Here is a 19,796-nt window from a genome sequence, read left to right as displayed (position 1 = left end):
GCCCGCAACCCCCACCACCACCCGCCCGCCGCCTCGCCTCCCCGCCGCTGATCACCACCTCACCACCGCCCACCAATGCCTCACCGCTGTCAATGATGTCTTTTGTGCACAGGAGAGAGAAAGAGAGATATTACCAAGGCACATGTGTCAGACTAACTATAGGGAAGGGTTATAGGGGAGCCGCTACAACGACACACCTGTGAAACCCAATAAATTTATTGGGAGAGTCCTTATAGACACTTACATGGGAAGGTTTATTTGTAGCTGCTGGTGATCCACCTCAACATGCAACTATGAATGGAAAATTCTTGAGATTATGTTGTTGTGCTTATATTCAATAATTTTTGTTACAACAGATTATATTCAAGAAATATGTACAACTATACAGTTATCAAATACAATAAACCGTATTCATTTTTAGTCCTAGTTCCCATATTATTAATCAAAATACTTATGTTCCATACACCTATATTTCATTGAAGTATATTGGGTACCCAGAAGAAGGGGACAAGGTTGCGCGGCGCATGAAGAACATGTGTCGCTTCAGCCGGATAATTTCCCGGCTCATTAAATCATATACAATGGTTGATAAGGCGGTATTTTTTTGATGTATAGTCATTTAGAGAAGACAATAAAACATGTTATAGAATAGAATGTCTTTTATGTTATTTCTAGCACTTAATGTTACGAAATTCTAAAATTATAAAATTATGAGGCGATTAAAGTTAAAACTAGAAAGCGTGTGAATAAGAGAAGAACATCATGTACAAAGAGACAAATGTCTACCATTATTTTTTGAAATATAGACTCGTGCTATTATATATCAATTAACAGACAACATTTCTTAAGATGACATGCCGGCTCAGTCTCTTGAAGATGATCATAGAGAATATGCGCGTGTGCGTTCATAAGGATAAGTGTATGGACGTCTATAGGAGCACCTGCGTCTGTACCATGTTAAAGAAAAACAGACAGCATTTCTGTTTTCGTTTTCTCTCTTTCCCACCTCGTTGGCTCCCAAATATTCTACGTAGCTAAGGCAGAGTACACGCCCTTCCGGCGGCGACCAAAGCAATTATAAACGGCAGACCTACGGGCAGGAAGTCTCTGTCCGGTCGTCCACTTTGTCGCCTCCCTCACTCGAACTCCTCGGCCTCGCCGGCTCTCCAGTCCCGCCCTCACCGCCTTGATCACATCCCACCGCGGACTCAGAGGAGACCACCAGCCACCCGTTGTCTCGCCGCCGGATTCTGCTGCTGATCGAGTTGGCGTACTTGCTTCGAGCGGCCGGCCTCTTCCTGGCCGGCGTAGCTTGGCTGACTGGCATCGCGCTGAGCCGCTGAAGCAGACGGAGGACGAGATGGCGCTCGGCAGGCAGCGGATCGTGAGGTGAGCCGCGGGAGCTAGCTCTTCGGTCTGTTTGCTTTTTTGCTTCCGCGCGTGCTTCGGGCATGGGTGCTCGACAGGATAATTCTTATTCGTAGTCTATTACTGTATATAGTACTAAATCTTTGAGGCCCTGTTTGGATAGCCGTTTTCGTTTTAAATACAGTTGTAAATAATACCTACTCCCTCCGTTTTTATTTACTTCACATATTAGTTTTGACCAATGCCGGTACGATATGCGTGTAGCTGAAACAGCTCCGTATGGAATTACATCCATTCCAAGCGCGCCCTGAGTTGGTAAGCTACACTGGCATGGAGCTTCTCCCCCTATTTGGTTGATCTGGTCGGTACAAATTAGCATCATCACCTAAACTAAACGACGACGAAAAAGGGTTTCACCTAAACTAAAAAACTGTTGATGGAGAACTGAATCTATTTAAAGTAGAATGTTCCTTTGCTTCCTTGATATAGAATGAAGAATAAATAATTATAGTCCATGTTGTTAGTAAGGAACAAGAGTCCATTTTCTTGTGCACGGCTCAGATGTTGGGGAAATCTGGTGCTAAGGTCCAATCCGACTAATTTTTTGTGCTGCTCCCATTATTTACAGGTTTGATGAGGAGATGGGGATGCCACCGCCACCAATTCAACAGAAACAGGCAGCATTACCTGCTATTAAACTTGGTGTCGCGAGCTCAGGGAAGAACAAGATTTTCGACCCATCAAGTGACTTTATCTTGACGTGGAACCGTGTTTTCCTTTTTTCGTGCTTCCTTGCTCTATTCATAGACCCCCTGTACTTCTACATCCCAAAAATTGTCTACGGCACCGCATATTCCTGTGCTGGGACAGACAGACATTTAACCATCATCCTTGCATTCTTCCGATCAATTACCGATCTTTTCTATGTGATTCACATCATAATTAAATTCAGAACTGCATTTATTAAAACGAGCTCAACCTGGGGGATTTTTAAAGGAGGAGATCTTGTCACAGACCCTAAAGAGATTGCATGGAAATATTTGAGATCTGACTTTGCAATTGATGTGGTGGCTGCATTGCCTTTGCCACAGGTAACTTGCTAATCTTCTTTCTTGTTCCAAGTGGAATGTAAGTAGTACTAATGAAGTAATGATCCTTGGTTTTAGGATTTTGGTCAAGTATTTGCAATGTTTGATCTTATTTAACACGGATATGCTATATTAAGTGTGAGATTGTAAGATAGGGATGGACTCAAATAATTTTCTTCATTGCAATTGCAATACGAGCATTTTGTTAAAATAACAGTAGATATAGTTCTGTGTGAGTGCAGCACTCCACTGGACACGGTGAAGAAATATGATGGACATTCAACCATTCTCTCTCCAGACCAGCCCTTGGGATTGTCTGTAAAGGACATTCCAGAAAAAGATTACCTGAAATTAAATTTCTGCAGTTTGAGTAGAGTGGGTTATAGTAAAGATTTTTTTTCTTTTTTTTTCGAAACTTTGAGGGGCCTCAACCTCATGGTGTGTTCCTGCACCCATGTTCATATTAAGTTATGTGACTGGTTCAACATGGGCAAAATCCTTTCCTGAAATGAAATTCGAGATTCTAATGCAGAGATTGTGGAGCTTACAAGATAACCGCTGAACTTGTTTTTTCATTCATATACAGTTATTGCGAATTGTTTATGTTCTGTAAGGGCAAATATCTTGTCTACTTATGTATCTTTACTAATGTGCAGATCATAGTCTGGTATGTGATACCAGCTATCAAATATTCCATTGCTGAGCACAACAATAACATCATGGTGCTTATAGTTCTTGCTCAGTATCTTCCAAGACTATATCTCATATTCCCTTTAACTTATGAAATTATCGAAGCTACTAAAGTTGTTGCAAAGACTGCTTGGCAAGGGGCTGTATACAACCTGCTGCTTTACATGATAGCTAGTCATGTACGGTATCTGTATACTTTCATATGCAACCTTTCATCGTTTCATATGTTGAAGTTCACCAAATTCTTGTTAAATGTACTGCTCAAGTTTTCATTTCCTAGTTCATTTATTTATTATGTCACAAGTTTCTTAGTATCCCCGTTCCACTTCATTCAGGTGTTAGGTGCACTATGGTACTTGCTATCTGTTGATCGCCAAACAGCTTGCTGGAAAATAAGTTGCAGGAATGAAACTAGGTGCGATATTAGGTACCTACATTGTGATATGACACCAAATCAGAAATGGGCTAGTACAACTGATGTCTTCCATAGCTGCAATGCTAGTGATACCAGCATCACCTTCGACTATGGCATGTTCCTGCCTGCACTGTCCAATCTAGTGCCTGCTCAGAGTTTCTTGATAAAGTTGATCTATTCCTTTTGGTGGGGTTTACAGAATCTAAGGTATTTCTGTACTGGACATCTTGATATCAAACTAGAGTACTAAGTGAGAACTTACGTTGCAATTTCCTTTTACAAACCAGTAGCACTTTGATACCATTATTATATACTTATGTAAGTTGAAAGCTTTGATGAGAACCTAGGATCTTACTCTTTCAGTTTCGGCTGAATAACATTGGGAAATTAACTTAGAAGTTCCTGTAGTGTTATCATAATCTTTTTATCAGTTGTGAGGATTGGTGAGTGGCTCTCTAACATGGTATATCTCCCTTCCATTTTCTTGACAGTTGCTATGGCCAGACTCTTTCTGTTAGCACCTACGTTGGTGAGACACTGTTCTGTATATTCTTGGCAGTATTCGGTCTTGTCTTGGAATCATCTGGTCTGGTCTTGTTTGCATATGTGATTGGAAATGTGCAGGTACATTTTACATACTTGCGCTCTCTATATTGTAGAAGTTCATTATTCATGTGCATGAAATTTACCATTTTAATCATCTCTAGTATTATTGTTAGAAATAAATCCAGTAGGATTGACGTGATTGGATCTCAAGCCCCTAGTCATTAGATCACCTAATTGCATATATCAGAGAGATAGTTTAGGATCTTACCACCAATGGAAGCGGCCATTGGTGTAGGCGATGCAAAGTTCCGTGCCTGCTCGATGCAGGTGTGATGCAGGCTCGGTGTAGATGCTCGCAGCGGGTAGCGGTGTCCCTCCAGGCGCCAGCGGCACTGCGCTGGCACCGGAGCAGAGGTAGGAGAAGGCCTTCCCGTTGCACAATGCTCCCTTAGATCGGATTAGGGTTTTGGGATTTAGGAGGGCGGAGTAGACGCACGTGAACAGGTCAGATCGTGTGTGGCCGGCTGCCACCCCTCTTTATATGTGGCGCTGGCGATCAAGGGACCTAAACCACGTTGGTTTGGGTCGCCCCCGATCAGGGCGCGTTAGTTGGGGTCGAGGGGGTACGAACGTTGGTTCGTGACCTCCCCCCCTTAACGTAACTTATATTCTGGTTTATCTCTTTGGCCCATTGGGCCTTAGATCAATTCAACATTCTCCCCCTTGATCGTTAGGCTCAATAACTTTTGCCCATTCTCCATAGGAATGATATACCAGAGTAAGGTGTTACCACAGCCGATGAAAGGCCATTGAAACTCAATAATCATAGCACACATCCTATTTCGAAATGGGAAACATTTTGACTTAATCTGAGTAGTTTATATTAGCGGTCCCATAATTTCAGGATCAAAAGTCTTCCATTAAACCCATGCCGGATATGTGCTCACGAAAAATATTGGGTGGTAAGCCTTTAGTAAGAGGATCCGCAAGCATACGTGTCATACTGATATGCTTAACATTATTAGTTTGATCCCGGATTCTATGTTGAACAACACAGTACTTTAGGTCAATGTGCTTGGCAGCAGCACTTGACTTGTTGTTATTCGTATACAAAACTGCGGGTTCATTATCGCACTACAATGTCAGTGGTTTGGAAATGCTGTCAACCACTTTAAGTCCGGGAAGGAAATTCTTTAGCCATACAACCTGCCCAACAAAACATGCTAGATATCCTGCCTGCATCGTAGATGAGGCAACTATCGTTTGCTTGGAGCTTTTCCACGATATGACTCTTCAAGTGAGTGTGAATATATAATCTGACGTGGATTTCATAATATCCACACACCCGGCAAGATCAGAGTCTGGGTAACCAACAACTTCCAGGTTATCGGACTTTCTATATGTAAGCATGAAATTTGTAGTACCTTGCATATAACGTAAGACTTTCTTTGCGGCCTTCCAGTGGCCCGGTCCTGGATTAGATTGAAATCTGCTAAGCATCCCGGTTACAAAAGCTAAGTCAGGGCGTGTACATAGTTGAGCATACATGATGCTTCCGACAATTGAAGCATAAGGAACCGACTTCATCTGATCAGTTTCATTTTGGTTCCTTGGACATGGGAATATCCCAAACTTATCATCCTTGACTATGGGGCAGGTGAGGAAGGGCACTTATGCATATTGTATTTCTTTAGCACTCTCTCAAAGTATGCCTTCTGCGATAGTCCTAATGTTACTTTGGACCTATCTTGATGAATCTCAATGCCAAGGACATACGAGGCTTCGCCGAGGTCCTTCATGTCAAATTTTGAGGATAGAAATCTCTTGGTCTCATGCAACATATCTTTATCGCCGCAAGCCAATAGAATATCATCCACATAACTGCCTTTAAATTTAACATATATGCAGTTGCCCACTTCATTTTCTTTAAAACCAAACGTTCTAATAATCTTGTCGAACTTGAGGTACCACTGCCTTGAAGCTTGCCTCAAGCCATATATGGATTTCTTTAAACAACATGCCATATGTTCTTTTCCTTCCATGAAAAAACCTTCAGGATGAGTCATGTAAACTTCTTAGCTTAAGTCACCAATTCAAAATGTCGTCTTGACATCCATTTGATGCAGCTCTAAATCATAATGAGCTACAAGTGCCATGACAATTCTGAAATAATCTTTGGCTGACACAGGTGAGAAGATCTCCTTAAAATCGATCCCTTCTCTCTGTGTAAAACCTTTTGCTACAAGTATCACTTTGAAAATTTCGACGTTCCCTTTGGAATCATATTTGGTTTTGTAGACCCACTTGCAGCCTACCCTTTTGGCTCCATCAGGAACTTCTACTAAGTCCCAAACATCATTCGAGCTCATAGATTTCAATTCGTCTTCCATGGCCACCAACCATTTGGATAAGTCTTCACTTTTAGTGGCTTCCTTATATGAGGTCGGATCTTGTACCTTCCCTATGTCATTTTCATCCTCACACATGAAAGTGACATAATCGCTGGAGATGGCATTTTTCTTTTCCCATTGTGATCTTCTCATAGGCTCGTTAATTAGTATGTGAATTTCTTCTTGCCCGAGAAGGTTGAGGATTAACACTGGGTTGAGGATCATCATTTGGCTGAGGGTCTTCATCATGCTGAGGATCTTCATTATGCTGAGGCTCCTCGTCAGATTGAGGATCCACTTCAGGTTCGGGATCACTAGTAGGTGTCTCGTACATAGGGATAAAGTTCTCAAGGATAGACAGGGATGGAACATACACCCGGTTCTCCTCAAGATCAATCACCGTAACACTTCATTATCCTCAAAAAACACCGCTTGCCTGGTTTCCACAAACTTGGTGGTATGACCTGGGAAATAAAAGCGATATCCTTTTCCTCTATGAGGGTACCTAATGAAAAAACAACTAACTGTCTTTGGGTCCCACTTCTTAATATGTGGATTGGACACTTTAGCTTCAGTCAGGCAACCCCCCACACACAAGTAATTCAAGCTCGGTTTCTTTCCCGCCCACATCTCATAAGGTGTGCCCGGTGCTAACTTAGTTGGATCAAGATTCAGGATGTGTGCATCTGTTTTCAATGCCTCCATCCAAAGACTTACTAGTAAACTTGCATGACTAAGCATGCTACATACCATATCCATCAGACTGCGGTTGCGACGTTCAGCCACGCCATTTTGCTGAGGTTCACCAGGCATTGAATATTGGGCAATAATTCCATTTTCAGCAAGATATTTCGCGAATGGTCATGGCCTTTGCTCATAAGGAGCATGCCTGCCATAATATTCTCCCCCACGATCAGAACGTAATACTTTGATCTTTAGATTGAGTTGATTTTCAACCTCGGCTTTATAAATCTTAAATTTGTCCAAAGCCGCTGAAGGAGTGGGATGTGAACAACTTGCCTCATTGCATTGCTTAGGCTTTGGAGGATTCTTTTTGAAGAACTGCTTTTTGTTGGGCACATCATTGCTATGAGCATTCTTCTCATGCTTCCTTTTTCGGAGTTAACATGGAAAGCTTGATCTTTCTGTTCACTCTTCATTCTCTCTTCCTCCTGAACGCAATGTGCAATGAGTTCAAGTAGTTTCCATTTGATTTCAAGAGAATTATAGTTTATCTTGAATGGATTGAATTGTGAGGATAATGACCTAAAAACTAGGAGCACAAGAAGCTCTTCGTTCAAGTCACACTTCATGGTTTTAAGTTTTGTCGTGGCATTGCTCATACTTAAAATGTGCTCCCTCACGTGCCCATCATATTTTGCAAGCAGCTTGTGCAAAAGCTCATCCACATAAACTTTCTCTGAGCCCTTAAATTGTTCTTCCACCGATTTCAAATATTCGGCGACATTTCCTTTAGCGGGAATAGCCCCTTTAATATCAGTCTAGATGGAGAAGTTCATAATTAGGAGCGCCATTCTATTTGACCTCTCACACTTCTCAACTTAGCATCATAGGCTTTCTTAAGCTCAACATACCTAGTGGCACCCTTTTCAGGTTCCACTAGTTTACTTTCCCTCAGTGCGGGTCAACCTCATGCCATCCCAAGTGCAATAGCAACAAGTCCTTCCATGTTTGGAAGTTGTTTCCCGTGGGTGGCTTGATGTTTTGAAAAACACGAGGACCGGGAGCTATCATCATTTCAAAATAGCATAAGTAAAGGAAAAGAACATCATAATTAAATTAAATTGCATAAAAATTAACCTACATTAGTTTGATCAATTTTGATGCAAAAAACAACTCCAAATTATATCACCGTTGGGCAGAAAATAATAAGGAATCAACAGGGTGATTCAAAATTGTAAAACAACATTGGTCTATATCACAAAAAAGGATAACATTTATATGCCATAAAATGACACAAACATTAATTTCATAAGAGTTTTCTAAATAAAATCTCTAGTTGGTTCCATTTCATTCAGAAAACTAAAGCATAATTTATAACATAATTTTTCTGGCTATTTTTAATTTAATACAATGCAAAACATTTGGAGGATAATCATTACAATAAAAATGCACTGAATAAAAAGTAAAAAGAACGCACAGAATTTTAGTTTGCCTAATAGCCCACGGCTACCCATTATGCAGCGGTCCAACGGCGAAAAACTCATGAAAGAAAAAACTGGTCACACTGGGCCAAGACAACCTGGGCTGAGGCCGAGCCGCGAAAACGGCTCGTCAAGTGGCCGAAGGCTCGTCCGGTCTCGTCCGTCGGATCAAGCCGACGGCCCCGATCGCCCTGGAGCGAAGCAAAACCAGCACCGGGTCAAACCCTAGCCCCCATTTCCCCATTTCCTCCACGATTAACCTGGACCCACGACGACACCACGGTGGCGAGTGGCGCCCCGCCATGGCGGCCCAGTGGTTACGCTCAACGAAGCAGCGTGTCGCGTACTGAGTCCGGGGCGCTCCTCCGGCGAGCATGGCTACTGGCGTCGCGAGCACGACGTTCGGCGGCGCGTGCAAGGAAGCATTTCACCGGCGTCTGCCGGCACAATGTTTTGGCGGGGATGGCCACGTGCGAGGTGAACCACCCACGGCACACGCGCATCCATTAGGGTGCAACATCGATGGCTGCTGCTCCATCATTCCACGCGACGTTCCAAGGACGGCGGTGTTCCGGCTACGGCGTGCACGCACGGCGGCGGCCGTGTGGACCCGGAAGGCCGGGGGGGGAGGATCTAGGGTTTCGGTTTCACACGAAATCGGGGAAAAATATTGGATTTTACATAATCATAGATTCCCCTCCTTCTAATTGCTTAACCGTGCTAATTGAACATTTAACTTAAAAGCGGAAGCATGGCTTAATTACTCTAACCGAAAGGATTGAGCATCTTCAGTAGATAATTAGCACTAACTCGTAGCCTATTAGTCATTAACCGGAAAGTATAAACCCTAGGCATTAAGCATTGACTATAACAGAGGCATTTAATCTTGATCATGAACCATAAACTTAAACCACAATCATTACTACGTAATCATGATCAATGATTTAAACATATCATATTTAGGGATCTAATTTAGGCTTAATTAGCTCAAGATACCATTGTTAGAAAAAAATCCAATAGGGTTGATGTGATTAGATCTCAAGCCTAGTCATTAGATCACCTAGTTGCATAGATGAGAGGGATAGTTTAGGATCTTACCACCAATGGAAGCAGCCATTGGTGTAGGCGATGCGAAGTCCCGTGCCTACTCGATGCAGGCGTGATGCAGGCTCGGTGTAGATGCTCGCAGCGGGTAGCGGCGTCCCTCCGGGCGCCAGCGACACTGCCCTGGCACCAGAGCAGAGGTAGGAGAAGGCCTTCTCGTCGCACAGCACTCCCCCAGATCGGATTAGGGTTTTGAGATTTAGGAGGGCAGAGTAAACGCATGTGAACATGTCAGATCGTGCGTGGCCGGCTGCCACCTCTCTTTATATGTGGCGCTGGCAATCAGGGGACATAAACCACGTTGGTTTGGGTCGCCCCTGATCAAGGCGCGTTAGTCGGGGTCGAGGGGGTACGAACGTTGGTTCATGACCACCTCCCCTTAACGTAACTTTTATTCTGGTTTATCTCTTTGGCCCATTAGGCCTTAGATCAGTTCCAACAAATGGCGGTAGGTATGTCGTTTCATTGGTTTCATTCTCACCTCTTTCCAAAACCATGTCCTGCATTAACTCAATCAAATCAAATCATACTAAAACCTCAACTAAATCAAAACTTTATTTGCCTTCCCCACCCATAGCCGAATCAAATCAAATCATACCAAAACCTTAACTAAATCTAAAATATTCTTGCATGCCCCTACCCATATTCAAATCAAATCAAATCTTACAAAAAATCTAGAATATGGTGGGTGTAAGGTATATATCGGGCACGATTGATGCTGAACCACTATAATATGTATGGCCACGTTGCAATGCACGGTCAATTAGAACTGTTTTTTAAAACATAATATCTTACATTGTTATCATTGCAGACCTCCCTCCAATCCATCACTGTGACAAGGGAGGACGAATGGAGGTTACACCAAAGAGATGCGGAGGAGTGGATGAGACGTCGTCAACTTCCTAATGAACTGCGGGAAAGAGTTAGACGATTTATGCAGTTCAAGTGGCATGCGACTGGAGGTGTGCATGAAGAGGCTGTATTGAAGTTTCTACCAGAGGATCTACGACGTGACATTAAACGCCACCTTTGCTTGGAGCTTGTTCGCCAGGTAACTACTTCTACACGATTATGTGTAATACACAAGGAATCCACGTTTGAAAGTTCCTGGTTTGCCTTTAGGACTGGACTTCTTGTTATCATTTGTCATGTGCTAATCTCTCTTCTATTGTGAGGTTTCAGGTTCCGTTTTTCTCCCAGATGGATGACCAACTTCTAGATACCATCTGCGCGCGTCTTGTATCATCACTGTGCACAAAGGGCACATACATTGTTCGTGAGGGTGATCCGGTGACTGAGATGCTTTTCATCATTCGTGGAGAACTAGAAAGCTCGACAACAGATCGCCTCACAGGCTTGTTCACTTCAATTACCCTTAAAGCTGGTGATTTCTGCGGTGAGGAACTTCTTGGGTGGGCTCCTGTCCCGAAGCCTACCGCCAGGTTGCCATCAGCCACTCGTACAGTGAAGGCGGTCACAGAAGTGGAGGCCTTCTCACTTAAGCCGGAGGATCTGAAGTTCGTGGCCATGCAATTTAGCAGTTTGAACAGCAAGAAGTTGCAGCACAGTCTCCGTTTCTACTCACACAAGTGGAGAACCTGGGGCGCGCGCCTCATCCAAGCTGCTTCGCGGCGGTACAGGAGGAGAAAGATGGCCAAGGGCCTGAGATCAGGAGACTCGAATGGTGAAGACGACCGTCCACGGAAGAAGAATCTATAAGAACGATGGCCACGAAAATAATGGCTGGGAACAGGAAAGGACTTCAGGCCATAAAAGACCTGTCTGCACTGAAGAAGTCGGAGGAGGAGCCAGATTTCCCAGCTGAACCGCCTTCACTGAATATCCAGATTTACCTGTCTGCACTGAAGAAGTGTAAGGTAGTAACTTATATCCTGTCCATAACGGACACTGATCCTGCTACCTCTGCTGCCAGTTAGTCAGCCTTTGTCGCATGGAGGGGACTGTAGTCCGGTTAGAATTTTCACAGAACCGGCCGTTGATCCGAGGATGCTAATTACTCGACGTTGTACATTCAGATGTATCTGTGTTTGTAACATCATTGGCATGCGCCGCTATGCTGACTGCAGAGCTTCAAATAAATTCTAACGTTGAAGCCATAGTCTGACCTTGCTATTCTTGTTTAAGGTATGAGCGACTCCACTTCGATATCAGCAGCTCTCATGCAGAGGCTGGGGGCAATCCTCCTTTTCTATTTTTTTTAAACTTTGATATCAGCATCTTTTAGGTTCTGGATATGCTTTACATTACGCTTTCATCAACGTCATATGCTGTCACAGTGGCAGCAGTGACCTATGGAAGATTTGGACGACAAATTTGAAACCTGTGCTGGCAATCGTATTTAGTGGCCGAGTGCGGAGGCCGGGCTATGCATGCGTGAATCTACTTATGCATGATTTGATATTTATGTAATTCTCTTTGAACTATTAGTCTAGTTTGGCCAACTAGATTGGTTTTTTTAATAGGAAAAGTGCTTAGTTTTGGGTTTAATCTTGCGGTGTCCTCACCAAGTGACAAAGTAGGGGTAGCGAGGCACGTATTGTATTGTTACCATCGAGGATAAAAAGATAGGGTTTACATCATATTACTTAAAGCGTTACTCTTTTCTTCATGAACTTAATACTCTAGATGCAGGCAGGAGTCGGTCGATGAGTGGAGTAATAGTAGTAGATGCAGGCAGGAGTCGGTCTACTTGACACGGACGTGATGCCTATATTACATAATCATTGCTTGGATATTGTCATAACTTTGCGCTTTTCTATCAATTGCTCAACAGTAATTTGTTCACCCACCGTATTATTTGTCTTCAAGAGAGAAGCCTCTAGTGAAACCTATGGCCCCTGGGTCTATTTTCCATCATATTAGTTTTTGATCTATTATTTTTCAATCTTTACTTTCAGATCTATAAAACCAAAAACCCAAAAATATTTTATCTTTTGTTTAGTTTTATTTATCTATCTCTATCAGATCTCACTTTTGCAAGTGACCGTGAAGGGATTGACAACCTCTTTATTGCGTTGGGTGCAAGTGTTTGATTGTTTGTGCAAGTATTGGTGATTTGTGCGTTCTTCTCCTACTGGATTGATACCTTGGTTCTTAACTGTGGGAAATACTTATCTCTACTTTGCTACATTACCTTTTCCTTTCAAGGGAAAAACCAACACAAACTCAAGAAGTAGCAAGCCCTAGCCACCTCTAATCCCCACAATTAGAAGTCCCATGTGGTTCTAAACTTCTCCCTCTAATTCTCCGATGATGATTAGCTCTGGACGGCGAAGCGCTGCCGGATCGTGAAGACCGTACGCTTGCAACCAAGTAGAGAGCTTGTGCTTTCGGTCTTCAGTTCGAGGGATCATTTGAGGGCGGTTCGCGGGATCGTCATAGACGTTCGAGGGACTCCAAGTACAATCTACACCGACTCGTCTACTTCCACTGCACTCCCGGAGTCGGTAACGATCGTTGATCACAACCCATTATGCATCTTCATATTGTTCATGGGTGATCATAGGACGAAATTTTTCTGTTTTCTACTACGTTTCCCAACAAAACGCTGACCAAATCCTGCGAGATTCGCCGGAGACAAATCTCCACACGCCTTCTGACGATGCTAGAAGCACCACCTGGACGGGGACTAGGCGTTGAGAACCTTATTCCGTCTTCAGGAAGCCGGCGTCGTCTCACCTTCTTGAGCAAAACACAAATGCTAACATAACTCAAAAAATGCCTAAAAACGAAGCCCTCCCGCCGGCAAAGACCGGGATACACCAAATCTTCATGACCCTAAGGTCATAGGATATGAGGAAGGCCGGCGGCTGCGCAGTGGGAGACAGCATAAACCCTAGCGGATGGTTACCTCGTGCGTACGAGCGAAGAGGTACCAACTAAATTGAAAGAACTCCTAAAGAACCAAAGTAACAAAGACTTCCAATAGTTGACTGTTAAATCAACAACTTTTTGTGTCATGGAGTGAGCACTATGGATAAAAGCATTATTGCTTTATGATCAACCCTTATCGTCTTGTTGGAGTGTATTATGGAAAGCGACTCGATCCCCGTGGTGACTCTCTTCTTCAACAAAATCTTCTGCCTTTTAGTCTAGGGGAACCTGGTCAGCTTCTTGTCCTGACAGTCCTAACCGCCGCAGCCCTAACACGTTTGACATAACTAACAAAGTAATCTTCAAATTCAAAGCCAAAGATGACGAGTGTGACCAAATTGTGGTGTTGGAAATCAGTTGCGGCTGAGCCTCACTCTACACCCTTATTCTTGCTATAGAATTCTTTTTTCTCTTCTCCTCGTCCATTTCCATCGAACACAAATCATCCCATAACTGCTTGTCAGCAATAGGAGTCAATGAGCACACATATGTACCTGGTGAAAAAATCTTGAAAAAACAAATATTAGGCCCATGTGGCTAAAATAGATCTTTAGGTAAGCACATACTATCATGTATAGCTCCTTCAGTAAGGGCACGGTTTCAAGAATGATCATTGTCCAGGTGAGATCACACCCTCCAGGAAGTTTAACTAGATTCACAAAGCTTAGTTGGCAGAACACAGATGCCAGACTTTGCGTTGGACATTCTGATTGCACCCAAATCTACAAGTATATGAAAGTGATTATTAGCAATTTAGGCTATACAGAATATGAAAGTGATCCTAGCAAGGCTAAGGTGAGAGAACAACATATATGATGCTTGCAAGGTAGAAGTAAACACGTTAGGGTTAGGGTTAACCCAAGACCGTGGAGACGAGGATGTATCAACATATTCACTTTCTTGAAGGGGGGACTATTCATCATTGGAGGAGGTACATGTTACCACGAAGGCCCATGCTATTCTCCTTGAGAAATCACCATAAATACGATTCTCAACCACTAGTAGTAGACCTTGAGGCGACCTCCAAACCATTAGGGGTAGTCGAGGAGGCGGCATGCGGCGTGGCGGCTATTAAGCGACTCTCTTCCTGATGGAATAACGATTGTGTCGTTGGCACGACAGTCATATGTACGGCTGCGTCATTGACAAGAATAGTCGCGGGAGGAAGAAACTGGTTGGAACTTCCTTCCCACCCGGGCGGTTGGCTTTGGAGCTCATTGCATATCAACACTTCCAATCTCTAACTTTGAAGGCTCATGGACTCTTTGAAGCTGCCTCCAAAAATTATAGGGCTGGGACAGATACAGTGATTATGCTACACCTGTTTTTATCCCTCAAATGCTAAATAAGTGATTATTATGACAGTATAGCACTCCATAAAAAATGCTTTAACCATCGAGGCATTCATGCACGATATGAAACTCACTATCACGAGCAATTTTCAAACAAGTGCACAAAAGGAATTATAATAATCGGCCATGTTGCTGTAAAAAATCAACCCAAATGATAAGTGTTACACGTGTGGCACGAAGCACTCCGGCCCTGAGATTTTACAACTAAAGTTGTCATTCAAAAAGAAAAAACAAACCTAAAAAACTGAAACTTGTCTTCCGAAAAGAAGTTGTCATGCTTGACAACTAAAATTGTCGCCCTCGTGTCACTAAATTTACCATAAAAAATGTTTGAAGTTGTCATGTGTTCGTGCCACACGTGTGACACTTATCAGGGTCCAAAATCAATACATTGACCGATGAAACAAGATGATTCCTTTCAACATGACAAAGCCCGTTGCAATTGCAAACCCGCACGTATATATGAGCGCTTGCCCGTCTGTACTGTGTGAAAAAAAAGACCTTATACTTGTGTTGTTCCTTTATTTTAAAATAACATATCCGCAGCCTTCTATAGAAAAGAAAACTTCTAGAGACGAAAGAAAGTCACACCTAAGACACGACCAGAATTCATTCACCGGTGCGGTGTTGCCACGAGCACCGCGCACAATAGAAAGAGTCGACCGCGGATAGTACTTCGCTTTGGTTTGAAGCAAACCGGCCGGCCACCAACCAACCAACGCTCCCGAATCTATCCCATCATATCATATCAAACCTTCCGCCGCCGGCGAGCTACTCGCAGCGCCGGACAGCCCGGCCCACTTGTTCTGGTTCTCTCCCTCCTCTGCCCCTCCGCCGCGAGCTCCAACGGAGAGGGGAGGAAGAAGCAAAGCCTCGGACATGGCACGCGTCCTCCCTCTGGACATCGAGCCCGGGGAGGCGCCCAGGTAGCACCCCGTCCTCTCGCGAGCCACCGCATGCAGTTTCTGTTCCTTTTACAGTATTAGTATTATTTTTCCTGCTCGGATTCCGCCATGTTTGTTGTTTTTATCTGTGGAGCGGAGCTATTTTTGGAAATTCGGTGCTCGGCGATGTATGCCTATCGTCGGGAGCGAAAACCTAGCCCTCGAGGCCGCCACAATAAAGCCGCCGCTCCTCTCCTCGCCGGTGGCGCCGGGGCCTCTAGGCCGTCCCCCCTTCCGCCCCCGCGGATTCCTTGTCCCCGACCTCGTCGCCGCGCTCGTCCTGGACGGCGACGGACGCCGGCTAGATGGCCAGCCTGGTTAATGTTATCCTTTTCCTCATCATTCTCGCTTGTCTAAAGTTTCAGTAAATCCCGGTCTCCTTCAGAATTGCTTGCTTGTACATCTCATAGACAGACATTCTAGTGTTGTAGGCATGCAATTTTAGCAGACGTATATCTATCTGCACTTTTTAGTTTGATGTGTGGGGTGAGGTTGGGAGGTATTTGGGATGGATGTTGATCCAAGGGTTTCCAAAGCTGGCTGAGATTTAAGAATCAGAAATCCAGGCAACTTATGAGTATGTTACATCCTGCTCTCAGATTATCTAATTTTATTTTCCTTCCAATCGTTGCTTGGGTTCCCTTCCCTGTGGCCCAATACCATATCATGGTTTTAAAGATAACAGAGCAGGTGTTTCTGAGCCTAGAATTCATTTAGGAGCACATATCTCCTGATCTCCAGTCCTAATTTGACTAGGATAACACGTGTCGCATTACTCAACGTTTTTCTTTCATAATAGTCTAATGCTGTATCCAATTTGGGGATCTTACTTGCACTAGCATGTTACATCCATCCATGCTGCTTTTAACTATCATGATTCAGTTACTGTTTGTTAACACTACACCATGCTACCCAAACCAGTGCATTTTGAGTTCAGTAATATGTGGGTGAATAAGCTGTAACCCCGATTGTTGTTTTAAGGAAATAACATGGAGTTGGGCCTGTGCGACTCTAATTTACTCCCTCCGTTCCCAACTATAAGTCTTTCTAGAGATTCCAACAAGTGGCTACATACAAAGCAAAATGAGTGAATCTATACTCTAAAATATGTCTACATACATCCGTATCTTGTATTTCATTTGAAATGTCTTAAAAGACTTATATTTAGGAACGGAGGGAGTAGATAAGGATCTGTCACATGTCAACCTTAACCTTACATCTATGACACGAATTAATAACATCTCTACATTCGTGGGCAGCATCAGTACCTTTATTTGATAATATTTCCTGGCTTGTAAACAGAGCTGGTGAGACGGTTGCTAGCACGCCAAGCTCTTCAGCTGTGGTGTCATGCAATAGAATTGAGCATTCTGAGCAAAACATAAAGGACGACGAATACACGATGCTGATGACGCCAACTCAACATGCAACAGCTGACAACAACACAGAAATTTTACCTCAGCAACCCAAGTCAAGTCACTTCAGTTGGTGGATGACAGCTCTGCTTGTCTGCTTCCTTCTTATAATGGCAACTTATATCTTTGTGAAATTTGGAGCCCCCTTTGCCTTTGAGAAGGTGGGTGCAAAATAAAATCTCTTCCTTACAGGGTAATTTTAGGCAGCCCACTGGAATGTCAGTAGACTTCCATTCTTCTGGTTACCTTTCACTGAATTTCACAAAATGCATTTCAGAACCAACTGATTTTGGCTTGTTGGTTGACTCTTTGGTAGTTGGCCATTTTGGGCTGTGATCTTTTGCTTGGTCTGTATTGGTCCATAGTTTTTTTATATATAATAATCAGGAACTTTGAGGTGGCATGCATCTATAAATTCCATGGGACAATCATAATGCTTGAAGTCGTTATCACACTGCTCATTTTTTTGTTTGGTTGTCCTTCAATATACTTAAACTAGCACCAGTGAGGCATTCAACTTAATACTTTTGGTTTTTTGTCGAACATGTCTGTTATATGTTTCCTTTTGTCACATCTGCTTAGATCTCAAGCATATGTTCAGTGTTCAGCTTGTAATTGTTAGGAATTACTGTTACACCATTGACATGAATATTCTGGTTGGTTCATATAATTAGAATGCTATTTGTTTAGTGAATGCATATGTGGCATACTACTTTGAGAGAAATTTTAGTTGTATGTATGAAAATATCAATTGTGTCATGTTTTTAAGCAATGTTGTGCATGTGTACTCTTTGATCTTATTCTCTCTCTTTTTTATGAAGAAGATTTTGAGTTGGGTTGTTGAAACAGAACGTCTACGCTAATATGTATGTATGTATTTTCTTGCGTTTGTTACTTGCAGGTTCTTTTTCCAATCATGAAATGGGAAGCAAGTGCCTTTGGTCGTCCAGTATTGGCTCTTGTCCTCGTCGCGTCTTTGGCTATCTTCCCACTCATTTTAGTCCCCTCTGGACCTTCTATGTGGTTAGCAGGAATGATCTTCGGTTATGGCTGGGGTTTCGTGATTATTATTGTTGGGACTACTCTTGGCATGGTTGGAGCATATTGGATCGGCTCATTGTTCCGCGAGCGACTACATGTAAGATTTCTCAGACTTGCATCTTTTCTCTACCTGAGGAGCTGTGTCTTAATATCTTCTTCTCTGTTTTCTTCCTTTTTTTCAATGCAGGCATGGTTAAAGAGATGGCCTCAGCAGATAGCTCTAATAAAGCTTGCTGGCGAAGGGAGTTGGTTCCACCAGTTTCGAGTGGTTGCGCTATTCAGAGTCTCACCGTTTCCATACTCGATTTTTAACTATGCCGTGGCCGTGACAGAAATCAAATTCAGCCCTTATGTATGTGGTTCAGTTGCCGGAATGACACCTGAGGCATTCATCTATATCTACAGGTATATACGGATATCCACATTACAGATTATGGGTTTACTAAATTCCGCTGCATCATTTTGTCATGACTATTGAGGCCATGCATCTAGGTTTATTGTGCATCTGTCATCTGATTAATGCCCTTATATAACAAAATAGTACATGGATTGCCGATCGTTAACCAATTCTTTTCCAGTAGAGCGTGCAGTATTTGGTAGACAAGCGTCATAATCTGTACATTTCTGCTCTTGATAAGCAGGAGTTTTCTTGCTGCTGATTTAAGCTAGACTGTAGTGACCCAAACAGAGACATCTCTCAAAGTAGTGATGACTTACTGATCTTGCTTAATGCTTATGCAGCGGGCGGTTGATACGTACGCTGGCCGATGTGAAGTATGGCAAGCATAAGTTGACTACTGTGGAGATAATCTACAGCATAATCTCGTTCATCGCTGCCGCTGCCCTCACGGTCGCCTTCACAGTTTACGCCAAGAAGTCGCTGAACAACATAAAAGGCCCAGATGATATCTCAGAGGACCACCAACCTGCTGCTGGCTCTGCTGGGGTGACTGCACTAAAAAATGGCCATCAGGACGTGCATATCCTGTAGCTTTGTTTACATGTCGTATGATGTCTGTATTCATTCAATTCATCAGAGAAAATAGGTAGCTAGGCTCTGACAGCAGGTGGATGCACCTGTCTTCTAACTAGATAAATATGTATGGTTTTACTGCTTGATTAGTTTCATGTGGTTGATCACCCAACATGTATTTTGGCCTTGTTGTTGGCTACTGGAAATTTGGCCTTCTCTTGAGGTGCACATATTTTTTGTTTAGGTGTTTCGTATGGCAGTGGATCAGAGTTTGCCATGGCACACTGTTTCAGATGTGCATAGTGCGTGTCTAAGAGCATCTCTAGCAGACCTCGTATAAAGCCGCGGCCCGCAAAATAACCGCCAAAATACGGGTCGGCGCGGGAAAAGTTGCCCAATCAAACCCTGCAA

General features: G+C 43.3%; 1 protein-coding gene and 1 pseudogene across 3 annotated transcripts; both read left to right on the top strand.

The window, feature by feature from the left end:
* Positions 1-1,095: 1,095 nt before the first annotated feature.
* Positions 1,096-11,916, top strand: LOC123141975 (cyclic nucleotide-gated ion channel 17-like; annotated as a pseudogene).
* A 3,717-nt stretch (positions 11,917-15,633) lies between these two features.
* LOC123145833 (TVP38/TMEM64 family membrane protein slr0305) lies at positions 15,634-19,628 on the top strand. Of its 3 annotated transcripts, none has more exons than XM_044565336.1 (5): positions 15,634-15,938; positions 17,259-17,532; positions 18,273-18,509; positions 18,600-18,817; positions 19,154-19,628. In XM_044565336.1, the coding sequence occupies exons 1-5, from the start codon at positions 15,892-15,894 to the stop codon at positions 19,401-19,403; spliced, it is 1,026 nt and encodes a 341-aa protein (XP_044421271.1). In that variant the 5' UTR covers positions 15,634-15,891; the 3' UTR covers positions 19,404-19,628. The 3 variants fall into 3 exon arrangements, with proteins under 3 accessions (XP_044421271.1, XP_044421270.1, XP_044421272.1); XM_044565335.1 differs by lacking the exon at positions 15,634-15,938 and adding an exon at positions 15,974-16,279; XM_044565337.1 differs by lacking the exon at positions 15,634-15,938 and adding an exon at positions 15,986-16,273.
* The last annotated feature ends 168 nt before the right edge of the window (positions 19,629-19,796 follow it).

Source organism: Triticum aestivum, chromosome 6D (assembly GCF_018294505.1).
Source record: "Triticum aestivum cultivar Chinese Spring chromosome 6D, IWGSC CS RefSeq v2.1, whole genome shotgun sequence".
In the NCBI taxonomy this organism is placed as follows: domain Eukaryota; kingdom Viridiplantae; phylum Streptophyta; class Magnoliopsida; order Poales; family Poaceae; genus Triticum; species Triticum aestivum.
Note: the sequence above shows the minus strand (reverse complement) of the source record. Positions and strands in the feature narration are given on the sequence as shown.